General features: G+C 46.4%; 1 protein-coding gene across 2 annotated transcripts in view; it reads right to left on the bottom strand.

Moving 5' to 3' along the window:
* The window catches only part of LOC148144634 (uncharacterized), a 65,674-nt gene extending 50,056 nt beyond the window's left edge, over positions 1 to 15,618 (bottom strand). The window contains exons 1-2 of one of the 2 annotated variants that reach the window (XM_087974998.1): positions 15,510 to 15,618; positions 1,591 to 5,780 (exon numbers count right to left, since the gene is read on the bottom strand). In XM_087974998.1, the coding sequence (XP_087831124.1) occupies positions 4,364 to 5,386 (1,023 nt within the window). In that variant the 5' untranslated portion in view covers positions 5,387 to 5,780; positions 15,510 to 15,618 and the 3' untranslated portion in view covers positions 1,591 to 4,363. Of the gene's footprint in view, positions 1 to 1,590; positions 5,781 to 15,509 lie in introns of those variants that run through there. The other variant, XR_015751556.1, reaches the window with a different exon arrangement.
* Between the last annotated feature and the right edge of the window lie 2,251 nt (positions 15,619 to 17,869).

The following is a 17,869-nucleotide window of genomic DNA, read 5'->3' as shown; positions in this document are numbered from 1 at the left end:
GACGTTTTGGGCACAGGCCCTTCTTCAGGAAGAAGGGCCTGTGCCCGAAACGTCGAATCTCCTGTTCCCTGGATGCTGCCTGACCTGCTGTGCTGTTCCAGCAATAAAGTTTCAACTGCCTGCAGATTGTGCACTTTGAGCAAAATTGAATGTATTTGCAAATATAATTCTGCCAATACAAAGTCACTCCATAGAGTTATGTGTGAGTGTGCATGTGAGTTTGTGTGTGAGAATGTGCGTAAGAATGTGTGCATGTTTGGTCGAGTGAGTGTATGATGGTGTGTGTGTGTGTGTGTGTGTGTGTCTGAGAGAGCATGTATATGAGAGAGGTGTGAATAAAAGCGAGGGTTGTGTTTTGCTAAAACAAGGAAGGGCAGGAGTTGTACAGTTAATGGTAGGGCCTTGGGTCATATTGCAAAACAGAAAGACATGGGGGGGGGGCGTTCAGGTACATAGTTCTTTGAAAGTTGGATCACTAGTAGACAGGGTGGTTAAGAAAGCATTTAGCACCATTGCCTTCATTGTTCACACCACTGAGTATAGGAATTAGGCCATCATGTTCAAGTTGTACAGAATGTTGGTGAGGCTACTTTTAGAGTACTGAGTACAGTTCTGGTGGCCCTGTAATAGGAAGAATACTATTGAGAGGGTTTGGTAAAGATGTACCAGGATGTTGCCAGGACTGGAGGGTTGGAGTTATAAGCAGAGACTGGAACCTTTTTTAACCGGAGCACAGGCGGTTGAGGGGTGACCTCATTGAGATTGATAAAATCATGAGGAATGTAGGTAAGGTGAATAGACCGGCTCTTTCTTGGTGTCGGGGAGCTCAAAACTAGGAGGCATAGTTCTTGAAGGTGAGAGGAGAGAGATTTAAAAGGAACCTGAGGGGCAACGTTTTGACAGAGGATGGTTTGCATGTGGAATGAACTTGCTGAGGAAGTGGTAGACGCAGAGACAGTTACAACATTTAAACATTTGGATGGATACATGAATAGAAAGGGTTAGAGGGATATGGGCCAAATGCAGGCAAGTGTGACTGGTCGGCATAGACAAGTTGGACTGAACGGTCTGTTTTTGTGCTGTATACCTCTAGGAGCCAGAACGGATCTTATAAACCAGCATTATTCTGAAAGGGGCTTGACAGGATAGATGCAGATAAAATGCTCCTTTGCGGGGGATTCCCGCCAATGTGGAAGTAGGCCATTGGCCCATCTGTTCCACTCTGGCCCTCCAAAGAGCATCCCACCCCTTACTCCGTATTTCCCATGGCCAATCCACACTTACTTGCACAGCCAATCCACCCTAACTTGTGCATCCCTGGGAACTATGGGTAATTTAGCACGGCCAATCCACGCTAATCTATTAATTAACTTCTCAAGAATGCAATTTAAATGCAGAGCTTTTCTAAGAAAAATGTCAGTCTGCCTCAACATTGGGACACATTCATAATTAGATTAGATTAGATTACATTACATTACAGTGTGGAAACAGGCCCTTCGGCCCAACAAGTCCACGCCGACCCGCCGAAGCGAACCCACCCATACCCCTACCCCTACCCCTACATTTACCCCTTACCTAACACTACGGGCAATTTAGCATAGCCAATTCACCTGGCCCTGCACATCTTTGGACTGTGGGAGGAAACCGGAGCACCCGGAGGAAACCCACGCAGACACGGGGAGAACGTGCAAACTCCACACAGTCAGTCGCCTGAGGCGGGAATTGAACCCGGGTCTCTGGCGCTGCGAGGCAACAGTGCTAACCACTGTGCCACCGTGCCACCCACAAATTCACACCTCTTGTCTCAAAGGGATGTTTCTGTTTATAAATAGGGCAACATCTCTTCGAAATGTAGATTCATTTAGAATTGACTGCGTCACTTTAGATATTAAGATACCCTTTGAATGTGCCCACATCCCTTTGAAATATAATCTTGTCCATTTAAATCTCTTTATTTGCAGCAACAGCCCGTTAAAATATCCATGTCCCTTTTAAGATGCTAATTTCCCCATTTAGAGATGACAATTTAAAGGAATATCTCTTTAAATTGAGCTGTGAGCTTTCCCAATGTAGACAGGGCTCCTGGAAACGTGGCAGTGTCCCCCCTGCAGCTGCAGAGCGAGACAGGAGAGTTTGTTTTTGTGAATGAGCAGTTGTAGTGCGAGGTGGCTGTTGCTTGGTGACGGTGAGGCTCCCCTAGCCCCGCCCATCCCCCCGTGCAGACGTCACGCGGGGGCGAAGGCGGCTGGGAGGAGAAGTCGCTCGAGCGGGGAGAGGGCGGCCGTTAGGAAAATGGCGCCGTGCGGCCCGGGGCAAACACCCGTCACTGGGAACCGCCGCCTTCCTGGCGCAGCTGCTGTGTCACGGCCACACCGGCTGGCTGTACAGCAGGCAGGAGCCGGTGAGCATTCTGGAGGGGGATGGGGTTAAGGGCCTGCTTGGGAACTCATCGGCCGCCTGGGTGGTGGAGTTCTACTGGTCGTGGGGCGGCCCCTGTGTCAACTATGGGGCCACCTGGAAGGTACTGGGCCCGGGAGGTGAAAGGTGAGGCAGGTTGTGGGGGGGACGGAGGGGAAGGAATGTGGGGCCTGTCCTGTCATAGTGATATTTTACACTCACTTTCCATCTGCTTTTACTGGGGCTTGTGCTTTTTATCCTCACTGTTTTTTAATAAACAGCACAGAAATAGACTTTTTTTCTCTCTCATACACACATTTCAGTGCATGGGGGTGAATTTGAATAATTATATTTGCAGAGACCTTATCACTTCCTCCCTGCCTGACATGGCATGTCCTTGATTGAATGTCACTATCTGTTCCTTAGACCAGCTCCACATTTCAATTGTCCCCATCCCCTGCATTTTGCTACCCCATTCTATGCATCCTAAGTCTTGCCTAATTGCATTATAATTGCCCTTGCCCCATCGATAATTCTTGTCCTGCGGCATGTTCCTATCCCTTTCCATCGATAAACTAAACGTAACTGAATTATGGTCACCCTCTCCAAAGTGCTCCCCTACCACTAAATCAAACACCTGGCCTGGTTCATTACCAAACACCAGATCCAGTGTGGCCTCCCCTCTTGTCAGCTCTTCAACACACTTTTTGTCAAAAAACCCTACTGCCCACATTGGACAAAAACTGATCCATACAACATACTAGAGTGAAAGCATTTTCAGGCAATGTTGGGGTAGTCACAGTCCCCCATAATGAATCAAAATGATTCTATTTCCAATGTAGGAATTTATAAAGTATTACATGGATTGTGCATTTTTTGAACAAAATTGAATGTATCTGCAAATATTCTGCTTATACGAATTCACCCCATAGACCTGTGTATGTGTGTGTGCATGAGAGAGTGTGCATAAGTGTGTGTGTCTGAGAGAGGGAGGTATGGATAAAATAGAGGGATTGCATTTTGCTAAAGCAAGGAAGGGTAGGACTTGTGCAGTTAATGGTAGGGCCCTGGGTTGTGTTGTAAAACAGAGTGACATGGGGTTTTCAGGGACATGGAGATGTCATACCTTGAACAATTTTAGATTAAGTCTTTCATCTTTTAGAATGGGTTTCTGTTCTTAGGAAAGTTAATCCCAGAACTCATTTTAAATATCAAATCTCAAGTATGTAATTTAAATGCAGAGCTTTTCCTTCATTGTGTGCAAAGGTTGCCCCTGAGGGTCTTGGTATAAATTTCCCCTCTCACCCAAAACATAGGCTGTCTAGTTCTGGAGTCACCCCACCCACCCACTTAAATAAAAATTGATTTCGCTTCCTCCCCCTGGTCCGACCCTCTCCCTCCCAGGATGAAGAGTTGCCCAGAGGGAGGCAGTTTCACTCAAACTTGACAGGGACACTTCCGCATTGTGATGTCATCAATGGAGCAAGGCCCAAAACATGCTGCCGCACTGCGCTTGCTCCGAACGGCCAGCGGCCACTGGCCTGGCCTGGCCTGCACTGCCCTGTACAGTTTCCAAAAATCCTTTACCTTCAGAGAATCCCCACAGTGTGGAGCAATGCCATTCGGCCTAACGAGTCCACACTGACCTTCCGAAGGGTTACCCACCCACACCTATTCCCCTACCCCTAGTGCTCTACATTTACCCCTGACTAATACACCTAACCTGCACATTCCTGTGCACTATGGGTAATTTATCATGGCCACTCCACCCTAACCTGCACAATACTTGACCCTATATGAACTGGAGCCTCTATAGGTGGGAGCAGCATGTGAAGCCAGTCTCAAACTGAAAGCTGGTGAATGGCCACTCCCATGTGGACCCACCAGTGGGTCAGCTGCTTCACCGAGCAAGTGAACTCCTTCCCGCACTTGGGACACCTGATGGGCCCCCCCCAGAGTGGAGCTGCTAGTGTTTTTGCAGGTGACTCACCTGACTGAACCCCCTCCCACACTCTGAGCAGGTGAAAGGCCTCTCCCCCGTGTGGGTCCGCTGATGCTTCAACAAGGAGGAGGAATCGCTGAAGGCCTTCCCGCACCCGGGGCAGCTGAAGGGCCTCTCCTTCGTGTGGATCCGCCGATGAGTCAGCAGGGTGGAGGCATGGGTAAATCCCTTCCCGCACTCTGGGCAGCTGAAGGGCCTCTCCCCTGTGTGGACTCGACGGTGCCTCAGCAGGGTGTAGGAAAAGCTGAAGGCCTTCCGGCAGTCAGGGCAGCTGAAGGGCCTCTCCCCCGTGTGGACCCACTGGTGCCTCAGCAGGGTGGAGGAATTGCTGAAGGCCTTCCCGCACTCAGGGCAGCTGAAGGGCCTCGCCCCAGTGTGGACCCGCCGATGGGTCAGCAGGTTGGAAGCCTGGGTAAAGCCCTTCCCGCACTCAGGGCAGCTGAAGGGCCTCTCCCCCGTGTGGACCCGCTGGTGCCTCAGTAGGGCAGAGGAATCGCGGAAGGCCTTCCCGCACTCGGGGCAGCTGAAAGGCCTCTCTCGCGTGTGGACCCGCCGGTGCCTCAGTAGGGCAGAGGAATCGCGGAAGGCCTTCCTGCACTCGGGGCAGCTGAAGGGCCTCTCACCGGAGTGGACCCGCTGGTGCGTCCACAAGCTGCCCACGTGACTGAATCCCTTCCCACACTCGGCGCAGGTGAACGGCCTCTCCCCTGTGTGGACCCGCCGGTGGGTCAGTAAGTTGGAGGCCTGGGTAAATGCCTTCCCGCATTCGGGGCAGCTGAAGGGCCTTTCTCCTGTGTGGATCCGCCGGTGGGTCAGCAGGGCAGAGGCCTGGTAAAAGCCCTTCCCACACTCAGGGCAGGGGAACGGCCGCTCCCCAGTGTGACTGCGTCGATGCGTCTCCAGGACAGACGGGGCACAGAAGCCTTTCCCGCAGTCGCCACACTTCCATGGTTTCTCCACGGGGCGGGATTCCTCAGGTCTCTCCATGGCTGAAGCTTCAGCTGCACACAAACGCGTGTACAGCCTCTCTCTACCATGAGTTCCTCGTTTCAGGCTCCACACTCAGTACACTGCAACAGTAGGGTCTCTCATCCAGTCCCACTGATGCTGAAAACGTACTCAAACAGGAACCAAAAAGTTTTGCTCCTTTTTACAGAACCACAGTCAAAAATTGTTGGGGTCCCGATGGAATGAGTGACTGTCAGACATTGACGTCAAAGCGAGGACTTCAGACACAGTAGAGTTAGAATTAGAATTAGAAAGTGCAGCGCTGGAAATACACAGCAGGTCAGGCAGCATCCGAGGAGCAGGAGAGTCGGTGTTTCAGGCCTAAGCCCTCCATCTGTTGACTTTGAAACTTCCATCTTCACATCTTCAAATACTCTGTGAAAAGAGATTACAAAGGTCATCACTGTCAGTCCAGGACAGAAAAGATAAAATAATAACAGAAAAGATATCTACCCCATCCCCATCCCCATCTATATCCTTCCATCCCTTCTCACCCAGGTAATTAAGACACATAACTGAATTTGCAAGTGAAGATCTGGACCCCTGGTGGGGTCTCTCGGTTCCGCAATTGGTCAATGAACCCTCAAATTCAGTCTGGCTGTTTTAGACTTCACTCTTTATTTCTTCATGCGACCGGGTGCAGAGCACCCAGAAACACAGAAGTTATGCACTTCCAAATTCCTCAGAGGAACTGCACCCATATGGCTTAATACAGAGACACTTGTACACTTTTCTTAAAGGAGAACATAGGTCATGATCACATCGTATATTCAGACAATTACCAATCAATACATCACTATTTACAGTTACTTGATCCAATTATATTAACTGGTAAACAACTTATGTCATAACAGTTAGGTCACTTTTGTCTTGTGATACAGTGCCACTGCACCTGCACTGAGAGCTAGCCAGTGTGGTTAACATTTCCTTATCTTATCGAGCTACTTCTGTATTCTAACGGATGCATTAGTTACGCTACTCCCTGTGGCCTTATTCCAGATGCAACCCATGCCTGTAGGTGTCCACTCCGTACCCCTTGGAATGATTCGGCTCTCTCCTTGGTCCACTTCCACCACATGACCAAAGCATGATTGGTTTGAGTTGCTCTAAGCAACGTTATGGGTACAGCCTACGGCGATGTTCTCTCCCTTTCAGCGTTGTCATGGGTAGAGCCTGGTTCGTTGGTGCTCATCAAGAACTGGACTTGCAAAGGTTTCCAACCTTGTTGGGATGGCCCCTACCAGGTTTTACTTCCTGCCCCTACGGCGTTCAAAATCGCTGGGCGCTTGATATGGGTCCACCTGCATCATTGTAAATTGACTGGCCACACCAATCAAAAGGGGCACGAGGAGGAGAGAATACTGGAAACCGAGGGGATCCTGTCCATTTGGGTTTTTGAATTTTGCTGTTGTTCTAATGCAATTCTTATTACAGATACCTGAACTAAGAGGAAGGACATGTGGGGGATCGCCTACCTACTGACCTGTTTGATCCCATGATGGGGAAAGCCACTAAGTATCGATGCGATCCGGAACGATCCGAGATTATCCACCACCCATGCCAAGGAGATGTCGAGGCATGTGGAACGTGACGAAGATTGATTATTGCAATGGACTCTTACGTCAGAAACGTATGGTCCATGTGGACAGTAGAAATCAGTGAGAGTTACCTTGTCGTTACCGAACCTGCCTTTTTGATTTTATCTGCAGACGCAAGCCTAGTGAGGATAAAAACGATCAACCCCGTTATTATGGTAAATGTTTGAAGGAAACCCGGGAACACCATCCCTTTTTGCAGGACGGACCTACTTGAGAAAAGAGAAGCCTGATAGGGGAAACTCCTCAATCCACAAACAACTTATTTATACAGGCCCACAGAATGCTCTTCACCCCAGAGTCAGTAGTGTGTTACTTTTCTCTATTGGTAGATAACTTACTTGCCCTGTTCCCAGTCCCCGATCCCAATCTATTCGTCAGACTTCCGACTGCTGACCCTCCGAACTGAAATATCACTTTTCAATACTGTGTTAGCCCTCCTACCAAGTCTTTTAACTCCACTGCAGGGTCATATGAGAATTGCTTTAATGGAACTGGCTCTGGGTGTATAATTCTTCATGTTCCACATAACATCTCCCGCCTATCTGAGACTTGTCTCGCCCACACGTGTAAGACAAAAGGGGCCTTATACCTCCTTCCCATGTATACAAACAGCTTGCGTTCCACTGGCTGGGGTACAACAGGCCTTGCGCGGCAAAAGTAACTATACCCATCTCCATGTACAGACCCGGAACGGAACCCTTCCCTAGTGCATTTATAGGTCTTTTCTCTTTTCAGAATCTGAGACTGTCACCAAGACCATGTGCAACAGAACTAAGGGAGAGCCTAATGGGAACAGAATTCAGACGACCTTTGTCTACCATACAGTGCGAGCGCTCAACAGTCACTTTGCCAATTTTTTTATGGTGCTCAAGCGACTCCTCTTGCAAAACGTCAGCCCTTTACTCTTGTAGACCTGACCAGACCCTCTGCTGTAACATTTCAGTAACCTATTTTAACAAATCCTCCCTATTATACACCAAGCCTGGCTACTATTTCTTCAGTCAAGGTAAAACTACCAATTTCCTTGTCCTTGATGGCAAAGATGTTCTTCATAAAGTCACTATCAGAGCCCTTGCTCCCACAACAGTACCTTGTCCTGGCGAGTGGACAAGTCGATGTGTACCTTCATCTAAGGAGGATGCAGCGGGCCGTCTCAGCTGACCTTGCTCCAACTGGAATGATCCCAAGGGACTGAGTAACAATCCAGGACACTCAATAGGCTGGGGAATTCTGAGTTTTGGAAGATCGGCTGGGGAATCCTGAGTTTTTGCAGCCTGACCAATCTAGGAAATAAGGCTAGAGAGGCTCTGGAAAAGATTAGCCTGGGATTATCAGATCTGCAGAATCAGTATGCCTTAGACTATATAGTAGCCCGGGAGGGTGTGGTCTGCGCTACTTTCCAACATAAATGCATTATGGGCATTCCCAATCGCACTTGCAATTTTACGAAGAAACAAGCCGAGATCCAGGTGTTCCTTGAAGGGACCAGTTGGGGAAACTGGGCATCAGGCTCTTGGTACAATTGGCTTATCAATTTAACTATGTATATCAGAATAATTTTCATCTGTATGTCGGTATTGCTATTGTTAAGTGTTTAATTGTGAATCATATGAGCTCCCTTAGTGATATAGATTTGATGGCTTACCCGCATGTGTCGATGGCAATGACCAGGTGAGCGGCGAAGATGGTGGTGCCACACTAGAGGATGTTGATGGCTGGAACACCTTGAAGGGCATTTGTTTGGATTAGCCTTTCCTTTTAGTGATCACGGTGCGATCAAAGGGGGGAATGAGGATGTGGGCATCTGGGAAATGGGACAAAATGGCTGAAGGAGCTGCACAAAATGGCTTCTGCTTGGCTGAAGTGGTCTGAACTGAGTCAGGCTGATACTCAGAATAAACAAGAAACTACAGACTGACGTAAATCCAGTGAAATAAATTACAAATGCAGAAGTAACAATAGGACCCTAACCATTAGTCGCAGAAGTTACGGTTTAAGCCTATCCACAGGCAGAACAAATACGATTTCAATAACAGGTTGTTTACAAGAAATCGTGATAGGCCAAGTCAAAAGACCATGGGGACCTCAGGAAATCTGATTGATTGTTACTATGTGATCATATTCCACACCTGACTATAAACAATATACATAAGCTCTATGTAAACTCTAAGTTATCCAATTCTTTTGGCACTCGAGGAGTACTCATACTTCTGGGCTGATCACAGTCTACCGACCTGGCCGTACCAAAGAATAAACAATTGCTTGTGTGATTGACAAAGTCATTTCCAGGTGTGTTTATTGACCAATCCCAGAAACCCGGATCATCAGAACAACCAGACGGGAAATGGTTAATGTCCCCAAGATGTGGGGAGCAAAATGAAACATCAAGGCATTAACAGAGAGAAACTGAACATACAGACATGGCAAACATTGGTACCAAGACAGAGTCACAGAAATGCACTGCAGAGAAACGGTCTGTTCAGTCCAACTTGTCCATGCCAACCAGATATCCTAAATCAATCTAGTCCCATTTGCTAGCACTTGGCCCATATCCTTCTAAACCTTTCCTCTTCATATAGTCCTCCAGATGCCTTTTAAATACTGTAATTGTACCAGCCTCCATGACTTCCTCTGGCAGCTCATGCCACACATGCACCAACTTCTGAATATAGGCATTGCCACCAAGGTCCCTTTTAAATCTCCCCCCACTACCCTCACTCTAAACCTATGACCCAATCCTAGGGAAAAAACCTTGTCTATTTACCCTATCCATGTCCTTCATGATTTTATAAAAGTTTGTAAGGTCAACCCATAGCCTCCGGCGCGCAAAAGAAAACTGCTCCACCCTATTGAGCTCAAACCCTGACAACATCCTTGTCAATCTTTTCTGAACCCTTTCAAGTTTCACAACATCCTTCCTATAGCAGAGACCAGAACTACACACAACATTCGAAAAGTGGCCTAACTAAATGTCTGGTGCAGCTACAACATAACTTCCCAACTCTTATACTCAGAGGATTCAGAAAGTTTTCAAAACCCACTGAAAACAACCGGGAAAGAATGGAGGGATAAACCGAACTTTGGGGGTTAGCTTGGACATCAGGTCAGGGGAATGGGGATGAGGGAAGGAAGCCGAATGTGCTGGAGCTAAGGCTGAGGAAGAACAGAGGATGCAAAGCTGGCGTGAAGCTGCAATGAGGAATATTGCATGTGTTGTACTTGCACCTGTTCAATTTACTTGTGGGAATCGGATGCAATTTAAAAATAAAAACAGAAAAGGTATCTAACCCTCCCCATTCCCAACCTCTCACGGAATACAAGGAGAACTAGCCATTTGGATACAGAACTGGCTCAAAGGTAGAAGACAGAGGGTGGTGGAGGGTTGCTTTTCAGACTGGAGACCTGTGACCAGTGCAGTGCCACAAGGATCGGTGCTGGGTCCTCTACTTGTTGTCATTTACATAAATGATTTGGATGCGAGCACAAGAGGTACAGTTAGTAAGTTTGCAGATGACACCAAAATTGGAGGTGTAGTGGACAGCGAAGAAGGTTGCCTCAGATTAAAACAGGATCTTGACTAGATGGGCCAATGGGCTGAGAAGTGGCAGATGGAGTTTAATTCAGATAAATGTGTGGTGCTGCATTTTGGGAAAACAAATCTTAGCAGGACTTATACACTTAATGGTAAGGACCTCGGGTATGTTGCTGAACAAACAGACCTTGTAGTGCAGGTTCATACCTCCTTGAAGGTGGAGTCGTAGGTAGATAGGATAGTGAAGGCAGCGTTTGGTATGCTTTCTTTTATTGGTCAGAGTATTGAGTACAGGAGTTGGGAGGTCATGTTGCAGCTGTACAGGACATTGGTTAGGCCACTGTTAGAATATTGCATGCAATCTGGTCTTCCTATCGGAAAAGGTGTTGTGAAACTTGAAAGGGTTCAGAAAAGATTTACAAGGATGTTGCCAGTGTTGGAGGATTTGAGCTACAGGGAGAGACTGAACAGGCTGGGGCAGTTTTCCCTGGAGTGTCGGAGGTTGAGGGGTGACCGTCTAGAGGTTTACTAAATCACGAGGGGCATGGATAGAATAAAAAGACAAAGTCTTTTCCCTGGGGTCGGGGAGACCAGAACTAGAGGGCATAGGTTTAGGGTGAGAGGGGAAAGATATTAAAAAGACCTTGGGGCAACGTTTTCATACAAAGGGTGGCACGTGTGTGGAATGAGCTGCCAGACGAAGTGGTGGAGGCTGGTACAATTGCAACATTTAAAAGGATGGATGTATGTATAGGAAGGGTTTGAAGGGATATGGGCCGGGTGCTGGCAGGTGGGACTAGATTGGGTTGGGATAACCGGTCGGTAGGGACGGGTTGGACCAAAGGGTCTGTTTCCATGCTGTACATCTCTGTGACTCTATCCTCCCGTTCCTCCTCACCAGGAGTCACATACCTGAGTTTTCGGAGTCTGCTCCCTCCCTGGATTCACGGCCATAGCTACAAGTGAACAGATTTTCCCATCTCGGTCTCCCTCCCAGAGGGAGGGAGATTCACTTTGAAATGGGGATGCCCACTTCCGCGCTGTGACGTCATTAAAGAAACGAGGGGCGGGGCCAAACGAAGTGACGGTAAAGGGGGCGGGGTAAGACTGTCAACAGAGCCCACACTGCGCATGCGCTGCAGTCCAGCCGAACACACTTTTCAAAAACCTCTTCCCTTCAGAGAATCCCCACCATGTGGGAACAGGCCACTCGGCCCCACAAGTCCACACCGACCCTCCCAAAGGTAACCCACCCACATCCATTCCCCTACCACTATTGCTCTACATTTAACCCTGAGTAATGCACCTTACCTGTACATCATGCATAATTTTGCATGGCCATTCCACCCTAACCTGCACATCCCTGGGCACTATGGGTAATTTAGCATAGCCAATCCACTCTAACCTGCATAAAAGTCAAAAATCCCACCACCAGGTTGTAGTCCCACAGGCCTTTTTGGAAGCAGTGACTTCGGGAGTGCTGCTTCTTCATCATGTGGTTGTGGAGTATAAGATCATAAGGCACAGAATTTATAACAAAACATTTCAGCATCCTGTCACTGAAATGGTATATTGAACAAACCTGGATTGTTAAGTCTTTCACCGTTTCGAATGGTTTGCAGGTATCATTACAATGTAAACCCCAGAACTTCTTGTATGCCACCTTCGAGATAACAAGGTTTTATAGCAAAAGGTGACATCTCAGCTCAGACAATGCATTATAGGTGTGAGGTCAGAGTTTGCCTGTATCTCAATCTTGAGTCAGACTGGTTCTATTTCCAAAGTGGAATTTACAAAATATTACATGGATTGACTGCCTGCAGACTGTGCATTTTTTTAAGCAAAATAGACTGTATCTGCAAATACACCTCCACACACACACACACACACACACACACACACAGAGTTTGTTGGGTGAATTTGTACTTGCAAAATTACATCTTTCTTTGCTCAAAAACTGCATGAATCAATGTAAGATTCCATAAATCAATTTTTTAGATTAGAATCAGTCTAGCCATTGTGGTACAGACAGTCTCATACAGGGGAGCTCACACCATCAATACATTATATAGGCTAACACGACAACAATTGGTAAAGTTCACTTGGGAATGTAACTTTTTTTTAAAAAAGACGGTTGGTCTTGCAGCTGTACTGCTCCCTGATAAACAAATTCTTTCCTTGCATGGGACTTTTATTTCCATCCTCCACAGTTGGCGAGTCAGGCAGGAGATACCATGATCCTGCCAGGTCACCGGCCGATATCGTTTGAGAGATGAAATATTGCTGCTTTTGGTGTGTCCAAAATAAAAAGAACTGAAATCAACATGGTCATTCTAACAGGTGAAGCACTTAAACAATCCAGATCTTTTTCAATATATAATTTCAGTTACATCACACTGTAAACTGTTGCTATAAATTCTGTGTCTTACAATCTTATTCTCCAGAAGCACCTGATGAAGGAGCTGCACTTTGAAAGCAAGGGCTTTCAACTAAACCTGTTGGACTATAACCTGGTGTTGTGTATTTGCAGAATTAAAAATCACACATTCACTCCATGGACTTGTGTGTGCGTATGTCCCTGAGAGAGAGGAAAAGTCTACATCAGTGCTGTAAGTCTCTATGTCTATTTGATAACAGATGCTTTATTTCTGTTGATGTAAATATTGTAGTAAATCTTAGCTGGGTACTAATAGTTAGATGTAAGAAGAGAGAATTCCTCAGGTAGGGCACCATAAGAATCCTGGGAGACCCCTATTTCTGGTTTACTTCCTAATTAACAAATATTAACCACAAGCATCTATTTATTTCTAATTTTGTTTCATTTTTCTTATTTTATTCCCTGCGATGATGTAGGAGAATTGTTAGATTTGGGTCAGACATTTTGTTACATATTGAAAACCTGGAAACCATTTTGTGCCTGCTTGCTAAGGGCTTAACGTTTCCCAGGCCAAGATTGTGTTTCCCAGGCTCAGCAGAGACGGTTGGTCTTGCAGCTGTACTGCTCCCTGATAAACAAATTCTTTCCTTGCATGGGATTTTATTTCCATCCTCCACAGTTGGCGAGTCAGGCAGGAGATACCATGATCCTGCCAGGTCACCGGCCGATATCGTTTGAGAGATGAAATATAGAGGGTGGTTGCTGCTTTTGGAGTGTCCAAAATAAAAAGGAAAGCTGGCCAGAGACGAAAATGCTGTTAGAAATGCTGATACAATTCTCGCTACTCAGCCACAAAATACGAGTGTGAGTACTCAACAGGCTCCTAGTGTCCTGACGTAACGCTGCTGAGAGCATTTACGCTTTACAAAAATGGTAATAAAGAATTTGCTTGCCCCAGGGTTATGACAAGGGAAACCCTGCTTGATAAGCCCTTGACCCACACGGAGGTGCGTGGCATGCGTCAAAAGGCCCCTGATCAGTTTGAGTGCCCAACATTAGTTTTAATTGGGGAGTAGAAATCTGCAGTAAGTATAATTGCTCACTTCAGGATGTCTAGACTTGAATGAATTTGACATACAGGGTACATTGGGAAACTATTAAAGACTCCATTGTAATTCCCCTGGGTTGTGGACTAATGCAGAGACATGAACAACTTGCCTTGAAAACAGTGTTTGATTTGCAAATGGAATGGCTGACAGGTATTTAGAGGTTGCACACTTGGTTAAGCAGCTAAGTGTCACAACCAGGATCTATGAGGCTCAACTCCCTAACTTGGACTGTTCTGGAATGTGAGTGCCTCATTACCCATGGAAGGAAGGAATAAACAAAAGCTGACAAACTGAGATATGAAGAAAGTTGGAAAATGTTACAGAGAGAGACGCACGCACGCAGACAGGCAGATAGGGGGAGGGGGGGGCAGAGAGGCAGGCAGAGAGCGAGAGAGAGAGGTGCAGGCAGGCAGGGAGAGAGTGAGAGAGAGACAGAGGGGCGCAGGCAGGCAGAGAGAGACAGACAGGGAGAGACTGACTCAGCGCCGACACCCTGCAGTTTACAGAAAGGTTAACATTTTTTAATCTGGTTTGAATGCACATTTGCCTGGGTATGGTGCTGAAATCACAGGGGAAACCCCTGAAAAGCACAAACTATGGCCTCAAATAGGGTCCTCCCTCCACACCCAAACCAAAATGTGGGTGACCCCTGATGGACTGGTTTATGTTCATTCCTTGCTGCTGCCTATTTCAGTTGATTATGTACATTATTGTACACAGTTGAGCAAGAAGGGAATGATTAATACTCTGTTACAAACCTGTTGGCACCCAGATTTTCAGAAAGCAGCTAGGAAACGAGCTGAAGTGTGTTTAATTTGATCATTCAGCCTTTCACTGCACTCTTTCTTATCTTTCTTTCATGAACTATGTTTGATTGGGCCTGATAACCTCTAGTAAACGGGAATTACAGTTTAATACTTTTCTTTATACACAGAAGGTCAACCAATCTGGCTGCTGGGTATGTGCCCATATCCCCATCTGTCCTGAACTCACACCAAGTGAGCCCTTATGGAAATTGACCGACTTGCAGCTTTCTTTTCCCCCAGCCTTTGGAACTGCTCGACTGAAAATCAAAGTCACCCCGCAGACAATCCTGTCCTTGGCTCAGTTCACTGTTGTGGCCCTCCTCTCCAGCGATCTCCCAGATACTGAGATTTCCCCTTCCTGATGAAACCCCTGATGATGATCCCCAGCCCTTGGAGCCTTCTGCCCCTGTCCTTACTGGACCAGAGGACTATCTGTCCGATCTCCAACCACCACCCCCTGACAATACCCCTGGCTCTGGGTATATAATCCCCCTTTTGCTGACACCCTCAATCTCCTCTTTTTAATAAAAAAAGGAGGGAATGTGGGAGAATTTGACCAAAGTTGACACAAAACTCTGTCGAAGTTATTTTGTCACAAAGCAATGTTTGCAGTAAAATGTAGCCTGTTAACATAATGCTGTCTGAGCCCTGTCTAAGGAATTCTGTTTTGATAGCCTGACCTTGCAGCTGCAGGCTGTCTCTGCTCCTCAGGCCATTAGACTGTGCTGCTTCATAGAATGATGGATTGTTTCTCTCTGTCCCTTATCGGTAATTCGAGCCAAGCTAAACCTGCAGTAAAAGATAACATTCAGTTTTGTAGACATTAAGAAATGTAGGTCTGGACAATGTATGTGAACCTTACGACTGCCCCTCAGTTGCATAATTAATGGAGAGTGGCTTGTGTTTTACCATAAAACTTGTAACACTCTGTATTTCATTGGAATACGTCGGACTTTGTTTTGAACAAATAGGTCGTCCCCATGGCAATGAATAAAGCTAGTTAATTGCTCAAGGTCTCCTCTCCTGACTACTTTGCTTTAAACGATTTGGCACACGAGTTACTTTGTCCCAACAGCACTAACAGTTACATCTAAGGGAGAGAGAATTCCTCATGTAGGGCACATCAGAATCCTGGGAGACCCCTATTTCTGGTTTACTTCCTAATGAACATACATTAAGCATTTATTTATTTCTAATTTTGTTTCATGTTTCTTGTTTGATTCCCTGCTATGACTACACTCTGTGACAGGCTGGGAGATCGTGGGTTGGGTCTTGATTGAGAATGTTTTATTGGTCTGGAAGGTGTAAAAGGCAGAGGTCAAAGCTTCAGCAGAAATCCAGCAGAGCTGAGAACAGACGAACATCTTACTCTTTGGGAACAGGGAGATCAACAGAGGACAGAGAAATCAGGACCTGAAATCTGAGCTGACACCAGACTACCCTGTGATCAGTGCTTTGATTAGCAGTGCCCACCCTCTACATTTACCTAGCTTCACATTTGACTACCCCTCGATATTCAGGATCCAATCCTTGTCATCCTGAAGCCATGTCTCTGTAAGGAGTCTCAGATCATAATTATTCTCTTCAATGTGTGCAGTCAATTCATTCACTTTTGTTACAATGCAGCACACATTCAGACACACCCTTTTTAGTTTCAACTTTTGTATCTTTAGAATCCAGTTTTGAGTGCTGGTACATTTAATCTCCTTGTTCCTTTCTATCATACTCTGATGTTCATTTTCCACATTGCTCACTGATCTTGATTTGGATTGGCCATGCTAAATTGCCCAGAGTGTCCAAGGATGTGCAGGTTAGGTGGGTTAGTCATGAGAAATGCAGGGTTATATAGAAGCAGGAGTAGGCCTTTTTTTTAACCCATCCAGCCTGCTCTGCCATTCATTGAGATCATGGCTGATCTATCCATTATCTCAGCTGCACCTCCCTGCATTGTACCAACTATCCTTAATTCCCCTACCATGCAAAAACCCATTCAACAGTGTCCTCAATGTACTTCATGAAGCTGCCTCTACTGCTTCCTTGGGCAAAGAATTCCATGGATTCACTACTCACCGGGAAAAGGAGCTCCTCTCCATCTTCATACCAAATGCCGCCTTTTCTATCCTGCCTACCTGAGACTTCACTTTCAAGGAACTATGAACCTGCACTCCAAGGTCTCTTTGTTCTGCAATACTCCCCTTAACTGTGTCAGTCCTGCCCACCTTGCTTGACAAAAATGCAACACCTCAATTTCTCTAAATTAAACTCCATCTGCCACTCCTCAGAGCACTGGCACATCCGATCAATTCTAATTTAAAGCGCATCTCTTTCCTCTCTTATTCTCTAGAAGCTGAAAATCTCCATCCCACACACCCTCCCTTCATTCGCACTTTGCTGAACCTAATTCCTGCTGTACCTCATCCTGAAGGGTCTGGTTCATGCTGATTAATAGGCCCACACTCAGGAGGGATCTAATTGAAACATACAGAATACTGTACAGCCCGTACAGAGTGGATGTTAGGAAGATGTTTCCATTGGGAGGAGAGACTAGGACCCGAGGCCCAGCCTTTAAGTGAAAGGACCCCCTTTCAGAACGGAGAAAATGAGAAACCCACAGAAGGCTGTGCAGGTCAGGTCACTGAGGATATTTAAGACTGAGATAGATAGGTTCGAGTAGAAAAGGGGGATCAAGGATTACGGGGGGCAAGTGGGAGAATGGGGTTGAGAAACCTAGCAGCCATGACTGAATGGCGGAGCAAATTCCTCTCCATCTAAACCCTTAACACTATGGCAGTCCCAGTCTATGTTTGGAAAGTTCAAATCCCCTACCATAACCATCCAATTATTCTTACAGATAGCGGAGATCACCTTACAAGTTTGTTTCTCAATTTCCCTCTGACTATTAGGAGGTCTATATTACAATCTCAGCTATCTGTAAGAATAATAGGGTGGTTATGGTCGGGGATTTTAACTTTCGAAACATAGACTGGGACTGCCATAGTGTTAAGGGTTTAGATGGAGAGGAATTTGTTAAGTGTGTACA

This window comes from Chiloscyllium plagiosum, unplaced genomic scaffold (assembly GCF_037043375.1).
Source record: "Chiloscyllium plagiosum isolate Xiang-an unplaced genomic scaffold, Cpla_swu_hap1 HiC_scaffold_27, whole genome shotgun sequence".
Taxonomy (NCBI): Eukaryota; Metazoa; Chordata; class Chondrichthyes; order Orectolobiformes; family Hemiscylliidae; genus Chiloscyllium; species Chiloscyllium plagiosum.
This window is presented reverse-complemented; position numbering and strand designations above follow the sequence as displayed.